This window comes from Astatotilapia calliptera, chromosome 16 (assembly GCF_964374335.1).
Source record: "Astatotilapia calliptera chromosome 16, fAstCal68.1, whole genome shotgun sequence".
In the NCBI taxonomy this organism is placed as follows: Eukaryota; Metazoa; Chordata; class Actinopteri; order Cichliformes; family Cichlidae; genus Astatotilapia; species Astatotilapia calliptera.
Window position 1 is genome coordinate 36,080,991 of NC_137437.1, and position 26,316 is coordinate 36,107,306.

Consider the following 26,316-nt stretch of genomic DNA (forward strand, 5'->3'; position numbering starts at 1 on the left):
ACTGGTGATGGCAGCTACATTGTAGCCACAGCCGCCCTGGGGCGCACTGACGGAGGCGAGGCTGCCGGACACTGGCGCCATCGGGCCCTCTGACCACCACCAGTAGGCAAACATGGGGTTAGTATCTTGCCCAAGGATATTTGGCATGCAGCCAGGAGGCAGCCTGGGATCGAACCACCGACCTTCTGATTAGTGGCTGACCTGCTCTGCCACCTGTAGCTCAGGTGGCAGAGCAGTTGATTACAAAGTTGATTACGTCGATTAAGCATCATGAGGTGGGGGGTGTGGTTCCCTATTTTTATTTTTTTTTGCTGGGAGTTTGCAACCCTATTAGTTAGGTTGCTAAATATTTCTGCTAAGTACTCTTTAAAACACCAGAATAGGGAGGATGGTGCAGGTTTAAGTTAGTTTAAGTTAAGTTTATTAGATTGATCAGTTTTGCTGAACTACGAAATATTTTGGGTGGAGTGTATTTTTTACATACAGGTATAACAGAATAGCTTTAGTGTTGTTGTTTATTTAAACTTGAGTATGAACTTATACAAAATGCAGCAAGATATTAAAAAAACAGTTTTATTGATTAAAAAACATATCGGTATCGGCACATATCCAAATTTATGATATCGGTATCGGACATAAAAAAGTGGTATCGTGCCATCTCTAGTATGAATATGTAATGTTTCCTGTGCTGGCGTCAGGTGATGCTGACTCATCCCTGACAATAAGCTTTAGCTCGATTTAGCAAAAACAATCGTCTGTTCTTCATCTCGACTCGCTTTTGTTACACAGCTCAAGGTCAAACACCCAATTTGTCACACACAGCAGCGTCGTCTTCACAGGGTTTTTCATGCTCCTGGGCCTGTCAGCAATACAGATAGGATGCTGCACAATATTTCACTGGCTTCATTTATGATTATGGGGCAGACCTGGGGACAAGAGTAAATTAATGATGCATTGTGACTGTGAATCTGCCAGACATAAATCCAACACATGGTGGGAGACATTGAGTTGTCCAGAGGTACACAACTGAAATTGCTTTTAGCTCCCACCATTAACAGTGATATTCCCGCCATTACATCAGGCAGGAAATGGATTCAAAAGCAGTCTGCTTCCTGTTTGTTCATTTTTCAAGCCAGCTGGAGTCCTGTTAAACAAATCCCCCACAAACAAGCAGCAGTAAACACGTCAGCATTTCTATTAGCACGCACTCAAACAGCAGGAAAAGCATTTACGCAGCATCACAGAGGTACGTTTCAAAACTGCATCATCTTAACCTCCGTGTAGTGCACTTGTTCTCAGAAATACCCAGTGAGAGGACTCGATACACGGTATTATTTTTGATATCGGGGGGGAAATAACCAAATAAGAAACTGTTAAATTAATTAATAACGATATTAATGATACAAACGGACAGAACTTATAATATTTGATGTGTAGCTCCAAGATTAACATTATCATTTTGCTATTAGGTAGCTGCTACCTGATAATCTAGCAGGTACCTGATAGCAGTGACGTGGCTAACGTTAACGTGGATCCCAGTACAAAAAGTAACTGTCTGGATTTAAACTGCTAAAAATAACCTGTAATATGTGAAACACGTCTTAAGTGTCGGTCATGAATGATATCAAGTCATCTTGAGCCACAAAAACATTCCTGTCACAAGGTCGAAGCTGCAGTCGGTGATTTTTATCTTTTATTTATCCAGTTAAAAAATCTGGTTGACATTAAAATTGTCTTTTTTAAGCTTTCTGGCCAACAGGGCAGCAGAAAGCACGACAAACATAACAAAAGTCCTGCAAACATATTCCAAGTGTCCAGACTGGTTATAATGTAGCTACAGTAACACAAGTTTTTACATTTTATACACATCGCATTTGTAAATCCTGTTCAACAAGGTCTGTTTATCAATATAAGTAAAGACATTACACATGGAAACAATCCGTTTTTGGCGCAACACCGGCCAAGTTAATATTTATAAGTGTTTAATACTCAGTGTGTTTGAAACACAGACTTTACTGACCTCACAAACGTTTTCATAAAGTCGGTTCTGAGTTCAGCTGCTCGTGAGAGGAGCTGTGTGAAGATGGATTAATGTCCAAGTGTCCTTTTTTTACTGTAATACCTCAAATGACAACATAATTTTAATCTACACCCATCATTATTTTACATATTCAAATGTTACATTTTGTATTTTTGTCCCTAATGATGCTTTCTTTGCTGACTCGATATCCTCTCCTGACTCGCTGTGTCTCAGGCCTCTCGATAGACTACGCTGCCAACAAGCTGTACTGGATAAGCTCGACCAACGGGACCATCAACAGGTGCAATCTGGATGGCAGTGGGCTGGAGGTGCTCGAGACTGTAAAGAGGGAGTTAGCCAAAGGCACAGCTCTGGCCGTGATGGGTGAGTGGAGCTTGTCACAAGTGCATCAGATTGGTGCCGAGGATTACTCAGAGTGTGAAAGGATTACACGTTTAACCAGTTAAGTGGCTTTAAAATGAAGCTGTTTAGAGAGTGCATGCAAACAGCTGTGCCTCACTCTATGTGAAGAATTAGGAGCATTAGATAATTAAAACACAACAGAGCAATGATTGATGATTGATTTTCTCACCCTTTCCATAATGAGAAGGGTGGAGGATGTTCATTACGGAGTGATTCTTGGTATCAGCGCTCAATCCAGCGTGTCACACCATCTATCAGCGAGTAGGTTCGTTCTGAACGCCTGAAATCTGCGTCAGCATGCTGTAGATGAAAACCTGCCTGCAGAAAACATCTGTACGAATATACCGGATGCTTCTATGATGCTGGCAGCTACGAGGGGACGAGTTGGAAGTAGAACCAGTTTGCACGTACAGCGTGAGTGGGTTCCTGTCCAGTTCATTAGCTGATACAGGTAAAGAACATTATTAGTTTCCACAACCCAGAAAATGTTGCTAACGTTATGCCCCTAATACCTATATAAACAAGCAAACACCTTGACGTAAGTGAATGCTTTTATAGGCGATGCCATGTGCGCGCCACACTCTCGACCAATCGGGAGCTACTGACACGTGTAATCTTGGATAACCTTGAGTTTTATCCAAAGAGACTGAAATGGTTTTTGTGAAACAATTTGTGTAAATGGGATTAGACCCACCCATCCATCCTTTTCAGGGTCGGGGGGCGGAGCCTATCCCAGGTGTTATAGGGCGAGAGGCAGGGTACACCCTGGGCGGCTCGCCAGTCTGTCGCAGGGCCAACACACAGAGACAGACAACCATTCGCACTCACATGTAAACCTGTGGGCATGTTAGAATCAGCAGTTAACCTGACCTGTCTAACTGCGTGTTTTTGGACTGTGGGAGGAAGTTGGAGGACCCGGGGAGAACCCACGCAAACACGGGGAGAACATGTAAAATCAGAAAGACGGCCTGATGGTGGAGTTGAACTGAATTGAAATTCTGACTGCGAGGCAACAGTGCTAACCACCGTGGGATACTTACGGGCATAGCGCCCTGAGCAAGCCCCATCTCGTCTGATCGTGGAAGCAGGGCTGAGCTCGGGATTAGACCCATGGTTATATATCTATTTAAACAGTCGTGATGCCACGAACTGTACAGCAATCTACTGTGGTGGAGTGATAAATAACACCGCTAAAGATCTCGGTGGCTGTGATGTGCAGCAAAGCTAATGGACATGACTCAGTGATCTTTGGATCTGTATCAAAAAGGATTTTTTATCAAACTGACTGGAAAAGAAAACAAGCGCCAGCAGAGACAACAAGTTTTAAAAATAATAGCTGCACGATGATCGTCGCGGTCATTGTTGCGTTGTTGCACGTTGTCGCAGTGTCTGTGCTGGACACACATATTACACACGCAGCATCTTTAATGCTAAAGCGTCCACTGCAGTGTCCACGGTTCAGACTTCAGTCCCATTTCATTCGTTTCACGTTTCATTGATGTGTTTATTTCACCTTTTATTCTTTGAAGCTGCAGAGCAGAATTTGAATTTTAAATTGTTTCACTTCCACACTGCTGCACCTTGACAATTGGGAAACCTCCCTGTGAGCTATCTGAATGCATTACACTTGCCAAGATTGGTAATGAGAAGAGAGCAAACAAAGGCTTATTGAAGAGAGACTTTTTTGGTTTTGTGTGTGTGGGTCTGAAGCAAACTGTGATTTGAAGGGAAAAAAAGAAAAAACAAACAAATAAACTAAAATATGAAATGGAAGAGTGTTGTCAGAGTGATTCAGCGTGTTCTTGAAGCATGTTATTAACCATGACAGGCCTTCGTTTTCTGTGCGGTGGGTATCTGTCAGCATGTGCAGAGAGCATTAATTACTGTTGCAGGATAACACAGCAGTGGCAGGATGGAGTCCCACTGTTTTGTACACTATTAGCTTTCTGCAAGTGTAAGCCACAATTTTTAGGTTCATTTTTATAGTGAATACTTTGGCTGTGCAGGAACGGACACTGGAGACTTCATCATTGCATTTCACAAATGGGATGTAGAATGTGAGGTGACACAGACTAATAGCTGCGCTCCAGTGCAGCAGCAGCTACAGCAAAACAGTGAAATGATGTCTGCAAGTCTCCATCAATCACAATTATCCACATTTTGTTATCTTGAAGAAGCTGATTGGTCGACCGAACCGTACTTTGCTGCTTTACCATTACGTTTGGTAAAACAGAGGAATTGTACTGGTTAAACACCAGTTAAACACCAGTAATAGAGATTTATGATTGGACGATGTTTCACTTTTTTAACATCATTTGATACATGATCTATCAAACACGTCCTTTACTGTTTACCTGATTTTGGGATTTCAATCAAGCAATCAATATGTCAGTCATGTGGGGGGGGGGGTCACATGAACTTTTTAGCAACTACAGGATTTGTTATATTTCATGACCCATTTTCAGAGGCTTAAACTGCCCCAGCATGTTTGACAGGTAGTGTGGTCTGCCTCTGATCACGAGCTGTGTCTAACCTTATGCATCAGTCTTGGCTTCATCTTGTTTCAGGACTGCGCAGGCTTCTCGAGATGCTTTAGGAAAACTCTAATCTGACCTTCTTGTTCTTATCGGCGCCGTGTTGCTGGGCTGGGCTGTCACAATGTGACAGATTTGGCCTTTTTACATTTAAAATTACTGCAAAAAGCTCTGAGATACAAATGTAAAAACATGAATGAGCTGCGTCCGCTTCAGTTGTTCCGACGTACCAACAGAGCAGGAAACTCAAAGTGCTCGTGTCACGTGTCCAGTTTACTTTCAGGCTCTGATTAAAAATGAAAAAGTTAAAGCAAAATTTCTGCCTGTGTTGTTGTTGTTGTGCAGAGACAAACCTACAAAATAGTGTGTTTGTGCAACACATTATGGACGCGCCGGGTTTTGTAGGGTTTATGTTACCGTGTTTCGTGATGCCAACATTCAGTCCTCCTTTGCTGTAGATCATTGAGCATGAACCTGTAAAAGTTACAGGGTCAGCTGAAAATGAGGCTGGTGGAAGAGAGCAGGACAGCAGCCAGACAGGTCATTTTCCACTCCTGAGCTTCTTTTGTTGTTGGCGAGTGCACAGCCTGTCAGCGATGCCCATTACAGAAAATGTCCCTTTGCAGCTTTAGTTTTGTCGGCATGGTGTGATTTGCAGTTAAGTGCATTTGGTGACCATTTGCTGTGTTTACCACAGAGTTCTGCTTTCCTTTGTCTTTGTAGTTCAGTAAAGAACAAAGAAGAAATATACTAATACATATGCCAGCATGACAGTAATATGGATTTGCAACTAAAAGCATGCATTGTCTGCGCTGGTGGGGATAAAGTACCTGTGAATTAAAGGCTTTTGTGTCCTTTGTGGTTAGTGGAGCAATCAGCATTAATGAGCATAAATCTGAGAAGCATTTCTTCTCATCTCTGGTCGTTTACAAGCTTGATTGATCAGTTAGTCATATTTGAGTGGTTGAGGTTACTCCGAAGAACCATCGTGCGTGAGCGATGAAAGCTTGTTTACAAATGATGAATCTGTATCTCCGTCACAGTGGGAGGTAGATGCAGACGTACAACTAGGCAGACGAGCATGAAACGGGTTTAGCAGATTTGCACTGGTAATCGGGAACGCACTTCTGAGGGAGGAATCGTACGTTTCTCCATGATGGGGTGCTGGCTTTTCATTTTGCCTTCATGTCTTAGTGATTGCTCGCGCTGGCTGTGAAAAGGTATAATGAAGGCACCGTTAGTGACACAAGTTTGACCCACTCGGTCCTAAGGCTCTGTAATAATTGGATTGGCTTGAGGGAGAAGAGAGGGCTTATTTCGGAAGGTGTGAGTGATCCATCAGCCGTGAATTGCCGGGGATCAAACTAGCAGTTGAGGTGGAAATTGAATATGATGTGCCACAAGCGAGCAATCGCACCTAGCCAGTGATCCCAACGGCATTAAATTAACACGGGGTGCAAAGCTAATCTCGGCTAGCGTGCCCTCCGGGGTGTAATGTTTTGTAAACTGCACGAAGACTGTCATTCCCACTCATGGGAGTTTACCTGATTTGTGGAAGCGAGTTTTACATTTCTTTTAAGGATGGCATTCAGCCTAAAGCTATTAATGGAAGTGGGAATTGTTTCTGTGTGTGTGTGTGTGTGTGTGTGTGTGTGTGTGTGTGTGTGTGCGTGTGTGTGTGTGTGTGTGTGTGTGTGGGTGGGTGGGTGGGTGGGTGGGTGTGTGTGTGTGGGGGGGGTGGGTGGGTGGGTGGGTGTGTGTGTGTGTGTGTGTGGGTGGGTGGGTGTGTGTGGGTGTGTGTGTGTGGGGGGGGGTGGGGGTGGGTGGGTGTGTGTGTGTGTGTGTGTGTGTGGGGGGGGTGGGGGTGGGTGTGTGTGTGTGTGTGTGTGTGTGGGGGTGGGTGGGTGGGTGTGTGTGGGGGTGTGTGGTTGAATGCAGTGACACAAAACGTGCAAGAGAACTAAAGAACGCCGTGCCTTCCAGGAAGTGATGCTGGAAAATGTACAGGGCACATTTTCTAGATGGTACTTAACATATTGTCTTGGATGAGAATGCATCTGTCATTTAAGTTAGGTTGCTAATCTAATTTAAGAGGGTGTTAAATTGCACCAGGTTGTGTCCAGGAGCAGCACTGCTCTGAATGGTTGCATTAGCACAAAGCAGGAAAAAGAAATCTGCTGGTAATTGACATTGCTCTAAAGAAGGAGGCATTTAATGAGCGCTCGCTGCTGCTGCTGCTGCTGCTCAGCTCAGTAATTCCTCTGTTGGGGGTTTGTATGAAAATGCAAAGGTGATTCCTCCGGCCTCCGCTGCTCTAAGCTTTTACAACATACAGTCTGTTATAGCCACGTTTGTGTGACCTAATTATGGGGTATGTTGTAGATACTCTGTTCATTTTTGTGGTTTTATCCTTTCTAGAATGAGGTCATCTTCACCTCCTCTGATGTTTATCCTGGAAGGAGAGGACTCACTTAACTCCTTTTTACTTGTCACCTCAGTGGGATTGTAAAATGAGAAGTTCCTGTCACGCTGTCGAGTAAATGGCAAAGCGCCTGGCGAGGACTGTGCGTCACTGATATCTGCTGAGGACAGAGGTGCTGGGCTTGGTGTGCAGCAGTCAGCAGCCCCGTTGGTCAAACAGCACATGCTGTATTTCTATCTGTTTATAGGAATGCGATGCCCGTTTCAGTCGGTAATGGAAACGTTTGTCTTTCAAGTTCAAGGAAAAGCTTCAGTGGAGCTAAAAACCTTCCTGCAGTTCAAGGCTGAAACTCATCAACAGCGATGGGGCCGAGCGAGACAGGAAACCCACTTTTTAATCTGAAATCAGCTCAGAGAAGGCCTCAATTATTAACAGGCCTTAAGGAATAAGTGTGCCAGCTTTAGGAGATTAGAGTGCAGGCTGAAGCTCAGCATTTGCACTTTGAAGGATGGCATTCGCCTGCACTCTGCTTGTGTTTTCAAGAACTCATTTGTACCATGTTGTGAAAAAGAAAGGAAAACGCTCTTTGGCCTTGCTCTAAAAATGGAGTTAATTCAGATTTTCTTTGCTGGCTGCAGGTGGAAAACTCTGGTGGGCAGATGAGGAATCAGGACGGCTGGGAACGGTCACCAAGAGAGACGGGCGCAACCTTGTTGTTTTGAGAAATAAGACGGGTGGGGTGGTTCACATGAAGGTGTACGACAGGGACAGCCAGAAAGGTAAGCAGCCTCTCTCACGTGATTCACAGAGATGGACATGCCTGCTGATGGTGCGTTTGCTGGTTTTGTTTTAATAATCAGGAAGAAATCAGTGCCAAGTAAACAACGGAGGATGCTCGCAGCTGTGCTTCCCGACTTCAGAGAACACCCGCAGCTGCTCCTGCACCGTTGGCTACAACTTGCGTAGCGATCGCACATCTTGCGAGGGTACGATTCCCAGTTTCTTTGAGCCTTTCGTTACCCTCAGCGTGAGGTTGTGGATAAATGAATAATCTCTACGTGCGTCAAAGGGCATTCGTGAGTTCTTGAGCTTTAATGCTTTTATCTGCACTCTAATAGATCCCTCTGTGACTCTTTAGGTGTTGACTCATTTCTAATGTATTCCATCCATGAGGGAATCCGGGGAATTGCTCTTGACCCGAATGACAACAGCGAAGCCCTCATGCCCATCACAGGAACGCTTTTTGCTGTGGGAGTCGACTTTCACGCAGGTACGTGCAATCACATAAGAAGATAGTGGAGACCCGCTAAAGCGCGACGTTAGACGCTGAGAGCTTAAAGAATCTGACATTTTATTAAACCTACACACTTTATATTGCTCCTTGTTTTAAAGTCGTCCTTATCTGGAACTGCTGCAGCTGTCCGCTCTGATCAGATCAGTACCAGTGTTACAATATTAAATACCCCTGATAAGTGAAGTGGATAGCATTATGCATGCCATTATAAGGCAGTGCTGGGGAGGCTCGAGTCCTGGCATTGATGTGGATACTTGGACTTGTACTACCTGACATACATGCAGACCCTGTGGTGCCTGGCACGCAAACCCAAATGTGTGCCCCAACAGGTCAGCATGAGAGGGACCTGCTCAGCAGTATGTTTGATACTCGAAGCAGCCGCAACCTGTGAAGGATTCTGGGAGTGTGAGATCTGTAACGGCAGAATGATGAAAAGATTCAGAATCAATAATAATAATAATAATTACTTATGTAAATATAAAGGTTTGTCTTTAAGTACTCAGTCAGAGGAATGCATTACTCCATCCCTGAACTGAGTCAAGTCTTAAAGCCCCAAAGCCTTAAGGACACAAAACCCCTGAAGACGTGCTGCTCCAGTGCTTTATAATGTCAAGTGGCGAGTGGCGTGCATTAGTCATAGCACCTGTACACAAATACTACACAGCTGCTGCCACACTCTCATATTCGCTTTATTTCCTCTTTCTTGAGTTATTAAAGAGAAGATAAAGATCTTTGTTGCTCTGGGCTTTGTGTATCTTTTAAATAATGGTCGAGCTTAACTTGTCCAGATGAATGAGCGCCTCATGAATAACATCCACCATTTTCCATGTAAACACTCCTAATCCAAAGAAATTCCCAAGATGCACCAAAACATGAAGGTAGCATCACGTTGCAAAGCACAAACCAGCAGCTTGTGCTGATATTTGTTTCCTCTCACATGATTTATTATTCTAATAAAAGCTAGAAACATACCAGAGACCGGAAACGTCTGTTCTCTGCGATACGTGTAGGGTGCTGTCGAAGCATGATAACAGGTCTGTGGGGAAACTGTATAAAGGAGATGACATGCACAACAAACCACAAGTACAAAAAAACACATACTGTATCCTGAAAATGTTGTTTGGCTAATTCCACATGCAGTCTGTGATTTCGCTCTCCTGTCACTGGCAGGGAAACAATTACCGAGTGAGTATTGTTTTATAGAATGGAAACATTTTTGATGCAGTGAACACCACACATGGAATTCTGCTCATTTCCTGCATTTTCATTGAAGTATTCCAACATTTGATAGCTTAGTTATTTTGTTTGTAGGTGAGGTTGGTCAGATAGGATGAATCCAACCCTTTGTCTCATTGTTCACTTTCTAAATCCTTGAATCTCCTCGATATTAGCCCCTCCCACCAAAGATGTAAGCAAGGAAACAAGGAAGCGATAGATGAGGGGTCGAGTTAAGGCATTGTGCAGCAGCAGACGTGCTTTTCTCTCAGCCTTGTTCCAAGCCGTGTCAATTAAATGTGATGTGAGTCTTGGTTTGTTACAGCCTGCTGCTCTGTTTGATGATCTTAGATGTCATACTCACATCACAAATGGTGGAGGGAAGGTGTTATCATAAAAAATGAAACAACTTATAAATACAAAGGAACACTTGATTCATTTCTTTAGTCCTGCTCCTGACATGATTGATATATTTCATCCGTCACGCGTAAAAACACTTCCACACCTGTGCATCCTCAGCTTCTCTCTCCATCGTCTCTCCCAGATAGACCGGAATTGGGACATTTTTCAAAATGTGTAAGATTGATTTCTGGGTGTCGTGGAGGAGGACAGATGACAGGGGAGGTGACGGGGAGGGAGAAAATAGAGCAATGGGAAACCCTTATTGACTTTTGGCAGTCTTTTCACTCTTAGTCTGATTCCACCACCACCTCCATTAAAGCCGAACTATCAAAAATCACAAAATTCGACTGTTCTTTGTAAACGAGCAGAGGACCACGTTCACTAATTAACTTTGCACGTCTTCAGGAGCCTGGGTAATATCCTCACAGGCTGCGATGTTGTACCTTTGCTCGAGTTTTTTAACCAGCTCCTTAACGCTCTGGTTTTCCATCATGTAAATGCAGCCATGCAGCGTTTCCTGGGATGTGGAGCTTGCATGCTCGTGGAGTCATCTGTTTACATCTAGGTCGCTCGTCACCAGCTGTTAGCTCCTTAGCAGCCTGGTTGTATTTGACGCTGTGTTTTTGCCTCGAGTGGTGAATCGTGTTTGTTGTTTGTACCTTCAGTGAGAACCGTTTTCTTTCTTCTATAAATGTCTACTTTAATGTTGGAGGCTGTTAAAATAACTCAATCTTTAGCTTCTAAATCATTATTCCAGCTGACACATCCCAGACAGCATCCTTATTGCGTGCTGGCAAAGATAAACTCATTCACTGCTAGAGCAAAGATATCATTAAATGATGTAAATCATGAATCATGTGAAAATGGTGCAAACGAATTGTTTACAAATATTCAGAATTCCCAAAACATCAAACCTGGTGAAGAAACTGAAGTAAGTGATGCCATTAGATTTAAAGTCTTAAAGGGTTCATTAAATCCATTTATTTCTTATTAAGAAAAACTTCTAAGAAGCTTGAAAAGACGGTGACTGGACTCGTAAAAGTTTAACTTAGAGAACCTTCTTTTTGAACTCCATAGACAGTGTTTCACAGCCTTTTGGATCCACGGCACATATTTCACATTAGAAAAATCACATGGCACACCACCAAACAAAAATGTGACAAAAAGCATATTGATCATTTTCCCCAGCGCACCAGACATAGCAGACATGGCTTGGTTTGTCCCCACTATAGATTTTTTGCTTTCTTCTGACCACTACTCACGCTGGGCCTTCACCTGGGTCAGAGTTTTCACCAGGACCAGGTCGGACTGACTACTTTTTCTTTTCAGATATTTATCTAGTAGGGGTGCAACGATACTCGTATCGATATTGAACCGTTCGATACAGTGCTTTCGGTTCGGTACGCATATGTATGGAACAATACAAAATTTTTAATCTATTTTATCAACTTTCCTTCTGACGATGCTGTCTGTGTTGAGCGCTCAGTGGATCTGCGCTCGACTACTCCGCCCAGGCTGCACTGTCGAGCGCAGATCCACTGAGCACAGCGCAAGCTAGCCAGACAGAAGCTAATCTTGTTGCAACATGGCAAACTGAACCTCCCCCACCCTCATTCAGATCTGGCCTTTGGAACTATTTTGGTCTTCATGTGACGTATGACCCTGAAGGTAAGCGAGTCATGGACTAAAGTAAAACAGTATGTTGGATGTGCCACGCAATGCTCAATTACATGGTGGGAGCTAGTGTGTTAGCGCAGTTAGCTCGTTAACATGTTGACGCTGTCCAGCCCCAGGCACGGGGCGATCCGCGGTAGCTCGTTAACGGAGATTTGCCGTGTTGTGGCGTTAACGTCATTTCAGATTAACGCTGACAGCACTAGTGGGAACACAACGAATATGACTGCACATTTACTCCGACATCATCCTAGTGCAAAGACAAGTGGAAGCAGACAAAAACAACAAGCAGCATGCTACTAACTTTACCCGAGTCATTTAGACAGCCGTTAGCACAGGATTCTCCTTATGGGGACCTGATATGTTTAATATGCTGCTGAGAATATAGCCCAGAAGAAGCGGATAGTAGAGCTTTTATTTTGAAAGAGCCATTTCTCTGTAATAAACTCTCTTTTCCAAAGATGAGGGATTCCTCCATCAGATAGATTTATTTATTTATTACTTTGTTGTTTCAGCAACATTAAATTTAAAAACTGTACTTTTGAGTTAAAATATATATTTATAATTTTAATAAATGACAAATTAAAAAAGCATGAACATTTTTTTTTGTATCGAAAAAAATATCGAACCGTGACACCAAAGTACCGAACCGAACCGTGAATTTTGTGTATCGTTGCACCCCTATTATCTATAGGGGCTATTAGCTATTATGGGCGGTGTTGTCTTCTTCGTCTTCTGTTTATTGGCAGTTGGCAACCCATTTAATTAGAGCAGGTAGTTGTACTGCCTTCTAGTGGTAGAAAAATAATTGTTCTGCCCGTTATTCACGCTGATCGCTTAGAGTACTAATGAGTTGGAACCAGATAATCTCCCACAGCACACCTGATCATTTCTCACAGCACACCTGTGTTTGGGAAACTCTGCCTCAGACGGCTATGACCTGGACGACTGCAAACCTTCGCAGACTTAAGAAAAAGTCTGAGTGCGGGGAAAAAGCCAAGTCAGGTCCCTCATTATACAGTAGTTACAAGTCAGTGACTCATCCCTCGACTATCTTGAAAACCTAAAACCTCGTTCTGAATCCGAGAGACCTCAGGGGTCGTTGGAAATCTTGAAGTGTGACCACGGCTTTTGGAAAAGAGGAAATAACCTGAATATAAAATGAGATATTACTAAAGGACAGAACAAGATTGATGATGGTCCTCACCTTTATTATTTTGGACAGGTGAACACACAAATGTATTACTAAGCCCATCCAAGAACAGCAGTTGATAGCTCACACATAACATTTACATGTCATTATAGAGAATGGAGGTTGCTGGAGCAGAACAGATGAAATCCCTGCAGCTGTGTTATGTCATATATCATCTCTGTGTTAACAGAGTGTAAAGGCGGTGGGAATACGAACGTGCAATTAAACATATAACGCCAGCTACCCTCTTAACAACCTGTGCAGCCTAACTGACAATCATGCAGAAAGATCCACTTGAAGACAAGGGTATAAAAAAGGCAAACCACGCTATTTTATTAGCTTATTTAACAGCGCCGTAAAATGATAACGGGCCCGTTACAGTTTTACCAACACCGTGTTTTGCATGGAGCCGTATTCTGCCCTGTAAAATTTTCCCAACATTTGCCTTTTCCATCCAGCAGCTGCATGTCAACAAGGACCTGTGCCTGAGTTGTTAGCGCTTCTGCTATCATGCTTTATTGTGCCACACAAAATCTGGTGAAATGGGCCATGATACAGTAAAATGTGCTTTCATGAGCTGCTTAGTTTGAGGGCACGGATACTGTTGTGGCAGCCGCTTTCATCACGTCTCCTATTATTAACCGTAGGGTGCATTTTGCAGGGAATGATACTGTGTACTGGACAGACATGGGACTGAACAGAATATCCCGAGCCAAACGTGACCAGACCTGGAGGGAGGACGTCATTACCACCGGCATCAGCCGTGTGGAAGGCATTGCTGTTGACTGGATCGCTGGTTAGTACCGTCACTGCTGGAGCCCTGGAGTCATTTCCACAGGCTGTCAAGTTTGTATCGATTGTTGAAAATTCACACTTTAGGTGCCACGCCTCTAGTTATAGCACCGAGTCGATGTCATTGTTGCGATCTGAATTGCCAAAAGCCATTAGGCTTTGGTGACAAAGTGCAGGCAAAGAATTAGATTTAATGAACTGTGTCTTTAACTTCTGTGTCCTGGAGGATGAATTCTACTTTAATTACATGTATGAATATTGCTTCTTTCCAAACAGGCAACCTGTACTGGACAGACCACGGTTTCAATCTAATTGAAATCTCTCGCCTGAATGGTGCATATCGCTCAGTGGTCATATCAGAAGGACTCGATCAGCCCAGAGCCATCGCTGTACATCCACAGAAGGGGTAGGAAATGACTCTGTGCGTGTGTTTGTTTAGCCTACAATCAGTGCCGTCTCTATACTTTTAGAAACCACTTACTGTAAACAGCAGATATATTAAATACATTTGCTGCTAAAACTAGAAACCAAAGCAGGTCTTATTAAGCCAATTCTGGCTCATCGCATATTCGCTCAGTGGCCACTTTATCCAGTCAGCCTATTATGTGATACCACCATAGCTCACAGAACCCGTTAATATCAAATTCACAGAGCGAAAAAAATGGCTGACTTAGACTCTGGTGTGGCTGCTGTGTGCCAGACAGGCTTGTTTGGATCCGTCTAAAGCTTCAGATGTCCAAGGATGTTCACTTACAGCAGCACAGTAAAGCAGTCAGAGTCTCCAGTAAGCAGCACTTACTGACACGACGTTGCCAAGTGTGCTGACTTCTGCTGAGCCATGCAGATGGCAGGCTGTACCCGTCCTGCCTGCTGCCAGCATCCAGTACCCGTCCTGCCTGCTGCCAGCATCCAGTGTGGCTCACGTTCATCCTCATAATACTGATCGCTCATTATTTTAATTATACAACCTATTTCAGAGATACTTGTCCACAATTTACCTCTTTTAAGAGAGTGGTGGAGAGTAAAGTCACATTTAGGGCAGCTTGCTTTGTCGAGCAGGAGGATAATTATATGAATACATAAGAACATGCATATGTTACAATGTATCCAAATGTGCTCTAAGCATTAATATGCAGCATCCTACAAAGCAAATGTTACCTAAACAAAGATAAAAATGTTTTCAAAATCTACAGTTCAAATAATAAATGAGGTGTATCTGGGCAGATATCTGTTCTGGACCGAGTGGGGTCAGAACCCCTGCATCGGCCGTTCCCGCCTGGATGGATCAGACCAGGTTACCCTGGTCAGCTCGGGCATCATGTGGCCCAATGGAATTTCCATAGACTATGAGGTACAGTCGCACACAGATAATACATCATGTAGAGTACCTGTCTCCTTGCTCACCTTACAGTCTTGTGCCTAACATTTAACCATACAAAGCGCTGCAGTTTGTGTTATGCATTTTAAAATTACCTTCCAGGAAAATACATTATATTGGTGCGACGCACGCACGGATAAGATCGAGAGGATCAACCTTGAGACCGGTGAGAGCCGGGAGATTGTACTGTCAATGGCCAACGTAGACCTGTTCTCCGTGGCCGTGTTTGGGCCTTACATCTACTGGTCTGACAGGTAATTTGTTATTTTCTCAAATGCAAACTCTTGCATTTGCCTGCAAAGCCTTTATAGTAACCTGGCAGCACCCTTCCCCTCCTTTCAAGGCTTCCAAGGAGAAATATTACACAGCAGGCGCAATCCTGTTTTTTTTAATACTCCAGACAAGTATTAGTGTTTGTTTTAGGGTTTGACAAAGGTCTGAAATTAAAAACAAAATCAATCAAAATGTATTTCTATAGCACATTTAAAAAGACATCAAAGTGCTTCACACGAGTGCTGCAGGCGAATTCCAACAATAGACAAAGAAAAGAAGATACAGTAATGGTTACAGTAACAACTACAGTTATGTAACACAAATGCAGACCAGGTGGAAGTCCAAACTAATTAGCTTCAAAGGCTACATTGAACAGGTGAGTTTTAAAGAGTGATTTAAACGATTCATTGGATTCTGACATGCGGATATCAAGTGGAAGATTATTCCAGTTTGGGTGCGTCTGTGATGATGACAGCGAAATAAAACTGAATTTAGATGTAGATTCTGATTTTTATTGACAACATGTCCTCAGTGCTGAGTTTTGTTTTAGTGTTTTCAGCTGAAAGGATGTCCTGCAGCATGTCTGTGTAACTTCCCCATCCTTCACCCCGCCACGCTCACACAGAGAACCTTATTATTGTTCTTCTCCGACTCTCCTGACTTTCAGGGCCCACTCGAACGGTTCAATCCGACGAGGCTTGAAGACGGATCCAAGTGAGGCTGAGACCATGAGGAGCGGTCTAGGGGTTAATTTGAAAGATGTGACGGTCTTCACCAGAGGCAGAGAAAAAGGTGCGTTTTCAAACATTATAGCCGCACAGTTTCACTTCCTGTCTCGTATTATGCTCGCAGATTTTTATGCAATCGAATTGCAAATTTGTGGCTCCCAGACCGTAGATTGGATTTTCATCTGACTTGTATAGGCGGGCCAATTTAAACGTGATTGCTCACAGCAGAAACGGCTGCCAGTGACTAATCAAACACATGTTGTGCTTTGAAGGCACCAACCCCTGTGCCAGAAGTAACGGAGGCTGCCAGCAGCTGTGCTTCCACCTGGGCAGCGGTCGCCGGACCTGCTCCTGTGCACACGGGCGCTTGGCAGAGGATGGCTTTGCCTGCGAGCGCTATGAAGGTTATCTACTCTACTCTGAAAGGACTATCCTGAAAAGCATCCACCTTTCTGATGAAAATGACCTCAACTCACCCGTGCAGCCTTTTGAAAATCCCGCTTTTTTCAAGAATGTCATAACGCTGGCCTTTGACTACAGTCAGGAGACAGCTGGAGCCAACCGCATCTTTTTTAGCGATGTCCATTTTGGAAATATCCAGATGATTAACGACGACTGGACAGGAAGATCCATCATCGCAGAAAGTAAGTGGATTCCATATTGACAGCGTTTCTGTTATTTTATGTCATCTAACAAGTCCTCTGTGGGAAGCTGCAGGTCCACCACAGACGTTGAAGAGTGTGGTTTTCTGCAGTGTGGGTTAGCCGTATTTGTCACACCGCGTCTTTGCTTGGTGTGTTTTCAGTCGGCAGTTTCATGTGCCTGACATCTGGAAGCTTGCACTTTATGCACAGAGCTGCATGTTTGTACGCTCTCTAATTTATCCGTCCTCACCTGTACCTGTTTTGGCTGTCTGCTGGGTTGCAAGCCATAAAAATGTAGTTTGACTGTAAAGTGGCACCGTGGCCGACGCTGCTCCGATGATCCGTCTGCTTGGAGGAAATAGTGCATCTTTCTCCTGTAGTTAGGAAGCAGGGTTGTTAAGAAATCAGTGTAGCACTGATGTACGTCAAGAGGGGCATTTCTTCTTCAATCGGTTTTTTTTACTCTTTTACTCCTTTGAGAAGACCAAACCAGCCTGGTTTAAATGAACTATGTTCCAAGCTTTCTGCACACTGACTGAACATGGATCGATCTGGAGTCTGACTGGAGTCAGATGAGCAGCAGAAAGTCTCCGTTCTGCACAGCTCGCGTCCTCTGGCATTCAGTGGCGTTTCCACAGGGAGCAGAGCTCAGCACCTACCCACCGCCCCCTCGCGCGGAGAGGCTGGCACAGTGTTACTGAGCCACTCTCACCCACCCCCGACCCATCTTTAGCGCTCCTGCTGAGGGAGCTTTCTGCTTATTTATTTATCTTCTAGAAATGAACAAGCGTTACCAAGAACCATCTGTCAGGATTTGTAAGTGTCCTTCACACCTTCAAACTTGTGAAATGCATAATGAAAGTGGTGATGATAATAATAATGCACGACAATACCACTGGAAACAAGCTCTTTTGATGCAGCCACAGTGCACAGAGAAATACCATCCTGTGGCCCTGCTGGTTCCTAATGAGTTTGTTTGTGTGTTGATTAAAAGCAGCACATCCACCTGCTCCATACTTCTTTTCATGGACCACGTTTAGGCAGCGGTGGATCTACTTCTGCAGTATCTTCTCTTTTATTCTAAAAGTTTCTGCCCGAATCCTGTCATTGAGGAAAGGTGAAGATGTTAATCATCTATATTTCCCTAATTAAACTCTGTGTCCCCCATTAATTAGTCCCTCGCCTGGCCAACAATTTGAGAGAAACTCCAAGCTGCCAGACGGCTTTTATTGCAAGCTATTAATTAGTGGTCGGCTGACTCAGGTAGAGTCTTAAGTATTCTGGAGTTTGGTTTATGGGTTTTTATATACTGGGGTGCAGCCAGATTAACTCATACTGGCCACATGTTTGCCATTCAGACAGTTAGAATTGGCTCTGACAGACAAAAGCGTGACAGGAAAAATCACGAGACAATCGTTTGACAACTGAATTACTTTAATGTTCACTTAATTAATGTTTGTATCTTAGCTGTTCTTGATGGAGCCCATCAGAGGTCTCGTACCTGCACTTCCACTGTTTGGGTTAGAATAATAATAATGGATTGCATTTATATACCACTATTTATTCACTCTCACACACTGGTGGAGGCAGCTACAGTTGTAGCCACAGCTGCCCTGGGGCGGACTGACAGAGGCGAGGCTGCCATATCGCGCCATCGGCCCCTCTGGCCAACACCAGTAGGCGGCAGGTGAGGTGTCTTGCCCAAGGACACAACGACCGAGACTGTCCGAGCTGGGGCTCGAACTGGCAACCTTCCGATTACAAGACGAACTCCCAACTCGGTCGCTCCTAATGCTCCTGTCACCATTGGTCCCACGTTGGACTTTGCACATCTGCTCCAGCTGTTCCTTCAGCCCCTGGTACTCCTTTATTTTCTCTCTGATGTTGCTGGGATTTGCACGTCTATATTAACTACAGTCTTCTGCTCCTTGTCAGCTGCCACTATGCCTGGTTGGCTGACAATGAGCTGCTTATCTGTCTGAAACTTGAAGCCCCCCCGGGACTTTGGACTGTTGTTCTCGACCACCTTTGGTGGCGTCTCCTATCGGGACTTGGGAACATCAGAGACACATAGTCCATATGTGGCACAGATGTTTCTGTACAGCAGCGCTCCCCCCCCCCCCCTTTATGTGCCACGGACCGGTTTAATGTCAGACAATAGTTTCACGGACCGGCCTTTAAGGTGTGGCGGATAAATACAACAAAATAAAATGATAGGACCGAGACACAAACTGTGGGATTTTGTAAATATAATAATAAACGTGAATTCACTGAGTAGTTGTGTAACTTTATTAGCAGCGTCCTCCAGAAATGCACCAACAACATTGAGACTAACATCCTCCTCTCGGGTCGCTATGGTAACGCAGAAATATTTCTTTCAAAATAAGACGAACAACTACATCACAGGAAACCGAGTTAACGATAAAAACCCTGAAAACCATAAACTTCACACCTGAGCCTCGACTCTCACAGCCCGGTACCAGACGAGTCATGGACCGGTACCAGGCCGTGGCCCGGGGGGTTGGGGACCGCTGGTGTGCACTATCCCAGCCTCTATGTGTACGCGGTCCCAGCTAGCCTTACTTCCTGCCGCTATGTGTTGGACAGTCTCCGGGGCACCTTTGCCTGATCTGAAGCCTGAGTCCTGACGGTTGGATCTTTAGAACAATAGCTGGTGTTTGGTATGTGTATGGGACTTACCAGGGAAACTGACCACTCTAGCATTAGTGCCTTGGATGTTGCACACCATAATATGGTCTGTGTCAAGTGTTGAGGATCCAGGATATACTGACGAGAAGTGGGCTCATGGACACATGGGTGGATATTTTCTGCTGGTGCTTTTGCTGTTGTTTGTTTTTAAAATCTTTCTCATCACTTTCATAACTTAGATCAACAATGCAGTTATTGTGACCTTACTTCTCCACAATAGTGATATTGAGAAACGCTGAAAGTCATATTCAGTCGATAAATCGAAGGGTAGAAAAAGAAAACTGCAGTGAGTAATCAAACATGAATATGACCAGATTCTCTGCTGAAAATCACGTCTCTCTGGAGGTTCCATCTCTGTCAGTCATATTCATGCAATAACAAGAGAGACTGCAAAGGTCTTTTCATATTCTGTGTTTTGGAAATTGGTTTGCCATGAAAACACATTCGGTTCCTGAGTGACTTTAGCATCAACAAATAGCTGTCTGTCCAGTGTAGTGAGGCATGAAGTTATTTCCCTGTCAATCAGAAAAGAAACACGATCCCAATTCTAACACAATTGGAGCCTGCCATCTGTTACAAGCAAAGTCAGTACTTTCACACATTTATACACAACAGACAACTCTGAGGTTTGGAGCCCGAGATGACAGCGGCATATAGCTGGAATCTGCATTTACAGATAAATAAATGAACAATAAACGTAATGAATGCCAGCTCCAAAGTGATTATTTCTTTCGTTTTACTCTATGTGATGTTTTAGATGGGCGCTCTTGCTCTACTACGATTATTTTTCCCATGTGACTCAGTTATTCGCTAGAATAAAAAGGCAGACTCGTAACGCCGACTCTCATTCAGGTCACTTTGTTGCTCCGTGGTCTGATGTTTCTCTTGTTTCAGATGTGGGTTCAGTGGAAGGTCTGGCTTACCACAAAGGTTGGGACACTCTGTACTGGACCAGCTCCACTACATCCACCATCACCAGACAAACTGTGGACCAGAGTCAAGCCGGCGCCATCAGTAGGCAAGCTGTGGTGACGCTTTCAGAGGAGGACCACCCACACGTCCTGGCCCTGGATGAGTGTCAAAGGTCAGTCGTCATTCCCATAATGCACTTTTCACCATTGGCTCATGCATCTGTTACTTACATGTGGGACTTTAGCTCAGAATATTATCTGCTTGGTATTTGAGGTGCTCCAAGTTTGATCACCACAAAGGTGATTGTTCTCAAGGACAGTTTTGCTCTTGTCATGCCACGCGCTGCATTCCAGTCACATTATCACGCTCCCAGTTCTATTTCATGGTTCAAGAGCGTATATAACAACATAAACCAGTCATGAGTATTTAATGGGGGTGAGCGGTTCTAGTTTAATTATTGCAGTGCAGCACCTCAACCATCTAGTTATGCGTTACACATAACCTCTTACTTATGTTACGTGTTATGTGTAATACTGTGAGCTGTGACTCAGGCAGTGAGCACTGGCTGTGCTCGGCCTGCGCTCTGTTTCAACATCACTCATCTTTACAGGTGGTTGTAAAGGCCTGATGTTGAATTAGGAGCAGTGGGCAGCTGTTTCTGCAGAGTTTTGCCCTTTTGTGCAATAAACTCACTGCTCAGAAGTACATGCCCCTTCCTGTTGGCTTCCTGTTTGCTTCCTGTTGACTTCCTGTTTGCTTCCTTTTCGCTTCCTGTTTGCTTCCTGTTGGCCTCCTCTTGGCTTCCTGTTTGCCTCCTGTTGGCTTCCTGTTTGCTTCCTGTTGGCTTCCTGTTTACTTCCTTTTCGTTTCCTGTTGGCTTCACATTTGCTTCCTGTTGGCTTCCTGTTGGCTTCCTGTTTGCTTCCTGTTTGCCTCCTGTTGGCTTCCTGTTTGCTTCCTGTTGGCTTCTTGTTTACTTCCTTTTCGTTTCCTGTTGGCTTCCTGTTTGCTTCCTGTTGGCTTCCTGTTTACTTCCTTTTCGTTTCCTGTTGGCCTCCTCTTGGCCTCCTGTTTGCCTCCTGTTTGCTTCCTGTTGGCTTCCTGTTGGCTTCCTGTTTGCTGCAGTGTTTTAGATCAGCGAACAAATTGTAATATTAGACAAAAATAACAGTAAATACAAAATGGAGTTTTTACATAATGGTTTAAAAAATATGATTTTCTATTGATAAATAATTTCATTGATTAATTTAAAAAAGCTGATTAAACCTGCCTATGTGAAAAAGTAATGACCCAATAAACATTATAACTGGTTGTTTCGCTCTTGGCAGCTAGATGTCATTTCTGCTCTTTGTTATCATTGAACCCTGAACTCTGAGGCCTGCAGGTCTCTGTTCTGGGTTCTTCTGTGACCTCCTGGATGAGTCGTTGATGGACTCTTGGAGTCATTTTGGTAGGCCGGCTGCTCCCGGGAAGCTTCAGCACTGTTCCAGGTTCTCTCCATGTGTGGATAAAGACTCTCACTGTGGCTCAGTGGAGACACAAAGCCTCTGTAACCTTGTCCAGACTGATAGATACCAGCGACTTGTTTCTCAGCAGATTACGACATAATGTGTTGATGATCTGAAACAAGTGTGTGAGTGTGACAAATACGAAAAACAAACAAAGGAAACGAAGACATCAGGAAGGGGGGATACTTTTCCACATCACAGTACACCTGAACCTTTTTCCACGTCCACGAGCTGAAGTCAGCTGATTACTGTTCAAGGAAAAGAATTATTGATGATTTTCTTCAATCCATCGATCATCATAATTGAAGAGCCTTTGTAATGCAAGTCATGACAGAATCGTAACTGTTATGTGGTTAGTGAGTTAGTACAGTCATGCATTGCTCCATCATGCCAGCGCTGCCTGTTACACATTTTCATTAGAAGTACAGCTGACAACTATAATGCATCGCGCTCAGGTTTCTCCAGAAAGTCTGTAAATAAATTACACTTGATTCAGAAGGCTGTTGCCAGTTTTAACTAGATCATATTACTGCTGTTTTAAAATCCATATACTGCCATCCTATTAGTTGTAGGACACATTTTATGACCCCCGTTCTTGTCTATAAATCTATGCATGGAGGTGACTCTTGACATGGTGCCAAGATGTGCCGAAAACAGAGTCTGAAATCCACAGAGTGCGCCTGCTGCTGCTCGCCATGAAGACCTGCGGTCACACAAACGGTCGCTTCCTGGATCTTTGCACTACAACACTGATGTGCTGCCTCTGCTCTGCTGTGGTACTACTGTGGTACTGCTGTGGTACTACTGTGGTACTGCTGTGGTACTACTGTGGTACTGCTGTGGTACTACTGTGGTACTGCTGTGGTACTACTGTAGTACTACTGTGGTACTGCTGTAGTACTGCTGTAGTACTGCTGTGGTACTGCTGTAGTACTACTGTGGTACTGCTGTAGTACTGCTGTAGTACTGCTGTGGTACTGCTGTAGTACTACTGTGGTACTGCTGTAGTACTGCTGTAGTACTGCTGTGGTACTGCTGTAGTACTACTGTGGTACTGCTGTAGTACTACTGTGGTACTGCTGTGGTACTGCTGTAGTACTACTGTGGTACTGCTGTAGTACTACTGTGGTACTACTGTAGTACTACTGTAGTACTACTTGACGCTGCTGTAGTTGTCGGTGCTCCTCTTGTTTTCCCTCCTGATGGTGAAACTCTCTGAATGCTGGTGTTTCTGCAGCAGCAGATCTTCCGGATCGTTCCGTCGAGCAGGGTTAGCCTTCAGTTGTTTTGTGCATAGTGCAGCAGCACTGAAATCTCATCTATTTAACTCTTAGCTTTTGAAAAGATTCAGGTGCATCTTCTGTTTCCAAAAAGTAACGTGTGATTATTCCTCCTCTGTTGTAAGTTGTGTTTAAAACCTGTATTTCATGCATATAAAAGCTGCACAGCTGCACAGAGTGAGCACAGCTCTCTCTCCTTTATACTAACTAAATTAATTTCTTGACCTCAGACTATCCTTGGTTGGCAGTTTGGCACCGTATCCATCCCACTCTAGAATCACTGTCTGATAATTAGAATTCAAACACTGATGATTAATTAGTAGCCCCTGGTTGTGACTTCTGACCTGAATCTTTATTATCGCACTGGAGAGGACTTCCATGACTTCATTACAGCGAGAAGAGAGAAGCCAGACTTTGCAAACCGCGTTCTCCTATTTGAAAGCATTTTATCTGGTTGTGACTTTGCTGCATGGCTCATACAGCTAATCCTATAAAGACCAATATGTAATTTATTTTGATTTACTTCCCTGTAAATAACTGTTAATTATCACAGAGCATGAATAAATGACCTTTATCTTAGAATTTCTGATGCTAATCCAGTTTATCTAATTGAAACAGAGCTGCGCTCTTCAGGGCAAAAAGGAGAAGCTGATGAGGATTTGGCAGCTGTGGAGTGATGCTGATCATTGACTGACACGACTGCATAAACCTCCAGCTATTTACTAAAGAGGGTTTGTCCTGTACACGTGTCTGTGCACGGCATCAGATCCTCTGCAGCACAGTCTTCTACACCACCTTCTATAAAAAGCTGTTATTTCTAAGCCCGTCTGAAGCTTCAGGTGACACATTTGTTTTGCGTTCTTGCTGAGGTGGTGTGAATTTTTAAATGAGTGTGAGAGGTAGTGGATCTTTTGGAGAGGGAGGAAGTCCCTGATGAAATTACTCCACTGTTTTTAATTGTGGAAGAGAACACTGAGGTTTGCTTGCTGATGTTAAAAAGCTTCGTTTGGTTTTGTGTTTCATATCTTTCAGCCTGATGTTTTGGACCAACTGGAATGAGCAGAGGCCAAGCATCATGAGATCCACCTTAACTGGCAAAAACATAAGGATCGTCATCAGCTCTGACATCTTAACGCCCAATGGACTGACCATTGACCACAAAGCAGAGAAGCTCTACTTCTCAGATGGCACCCTTGGCAAGATTGAACGATGCGACTATGATGGATCCAGCAGATACGTGAGTACGATCCCACTGAGCAACAAACTCAAATGGTCAGGGCTAGGGATGGGCACCGGTATCCGATCTGTCATAAACGGTAGTAACCAGACTGAAAAGCAGCGCACATTTCGGTGCTTTATTTTCCTGAGCTGTGACACACTTTGGATTCTAGCCAATCATTTTACGTTTCCGAGGATAGTAGGCGGGGCCAGGTACGTACATTCTTTTAGAGCAGAGCTACAGATTAAAAACGCCCAAGGTGAAGCGGTCAAAGTCTGGCTGTACTTCACAGCAAAAGATGCAAACTCAGCAGCAACAAGTGCTTTAAGCTGATACTGTGATACTGTCAAAGGAGGTAACACCAAGAATCTGATGAAACACCTGGCGACGCATAGCGTTTTTTTTTTAAAGCCGAAAAATGCGCCGTATTTGATAGCTTGCTGCGAGACCTCACACCGAGCACATCTACTGCGGGTGTGGTGCCTGTTATCGGACGCGGAGTTAGCAACATCCCCCAAAAACCCGAAGAGGAGAGTCCTGGCCCCTAGCCCTGCCAGTGTAGCAGAAATGATGAGGATGATGATGCAGCAGCAGCCGTTCTTCTCTGCGTGAGTAGCTTCATGTTGTTCGTGTGTAATTTACGTTGAGTAGGCTAACCACGTTATTACATTAATGCAGGTAAGGTGAACTAGCAAACATCATCATAGCTACATGCGGCTGTCTTCTTGTTTGATGGCAAATACTCCCTTCACCCTGGCCAAAAAGGCTAAAATGACCAAAGAAAAAGTGGAAAACAGCTAAACATGAGAGGTTTTTGGACAAAGTTTGTGTTTTTTCCATTGTTTAAGAACCGGTTTGAGCACTCTTTAACCCTTTACAGCCGATCGGAGCGGGCACGCTCTGTTTTGCGTAACTATTTTTAAATCCCAGTAGCACTGCAACCACGTAAGCTAGCGCAAATATTTTTTTTGCATATGAAACTGGAGGAGTTGTACTTACATCTTATGCCATCAGCTTGTCCTCGGTCACGGTTTCCTTCCACATAAAGCTTTGCAAAAACTGCATAAAAAGCGCTTGCAGGAACAAAAACATAATATTCCAGAAACACGCTTTGCTGATCCGATCAGCTGTTCATAACACTTCCTACGTTGGAATAGACGTCAGCGCGAACTTTTGCATTTCCGCCATTACCTGCCCGAAACCGGAAGTGACGTCATTTCGCGGAAATGTAGTCTTTTTTACTATCAGGGCCTCAGGGCCTATACTCGTCTTTTTAAAAGTTATCTTTGACTTTGTGACTTTCTGTGTCGTTTCTGGGATGCTGAGGACTCATATTGCACTGCTGGAAATAGTTTATTTTGATGCACATGCTGCTTTTTTGCAAATTTGCATTATAATATTTATTTTCGTTTTTCCTGCAGTGTATAAAAATTGGTGTATTTCAAAAATAAAACTATGAAGACACTCAAAATAAATTTCCTGTGGTGGGAAACTATTTTGTGCAACTTTTTTGTATTTACAGTTTTGAGGGATAAGCCTCTTAAATTTCTCTAACTACAAATATATGTTAAAAAAGCAAAAACGATTTTCAATTTTTTTGTAGTTTATTGCACTTTTTTGCAATTTATGTAATTACTATGCACTTAATGAATACATATGATTAAAATCTAGGCTATGATGGTTGTATTGATGTATAG

General features: G+C 43.8%; 1 protein-coding gene across 1 annotated transcript in view; it reads left to right on the forward strand.

Moving 5' to 3' along the window:
• Nucleotides 1–26,316, forward strand: part of lrp1bb (low density lipoprotein receptor-related protein 1Bb) — a 259,062-nt gene that overhangs the window by 163,701 nt on the left and 69,045 nt on the right. The window contains exons 32-43 of the mRNA XM_026144138.2: nucleotides 2,255–2,404; nucleotides 8,038–8,178; nucleotides 8,260–8,385; nucleotides 8,538–8,669; nucleotides 13,838–13,972; nucleotides 14,245–14,374; nucleotides 15,193–15,319; nucleotides 15,449–15,600; nucleotides 16,287–16,411; nucleotides 16,620–16,991; nucleotides 20,595–20,784; nucleotides 24,433–24,637. Coding sequence (XP_025999923.2) covers nucleotides 2,255–2,404; nucleotides 8,038–8,178; nucleotides 8,260–8,385; nucleotides 8,538–8,669; nucleotides 13,838–13,972; nucleotides 14,245–14,374; nucleotides 15,193–15,319; nucleotides 15,449–15,600; nucleotides 16,287–16,411; nucleotides 16,620–16,991; nucleotides 20,595–20,784; nucleotides 24,433–24,637 — 1,985 coding nt within the window. The remainder of the gene's footprint in view (nucleotides 1–2,254; nucleotides 2,405–8,037; nucleotides 8,179–8,259; nucleotides 8,386–8,537; nucleotides 8,670–13,837; nucleotides 13,973–14,244; nucleotides 14,375–15,192; nucleotides 15,320–15,448; nucleotides 15,601–16,286; nucleotides 16,412–16,619; nucleotides 16,992–20,594; nucleotides 20,785–24,432; nucleotides 24,638–26,316) is intronic.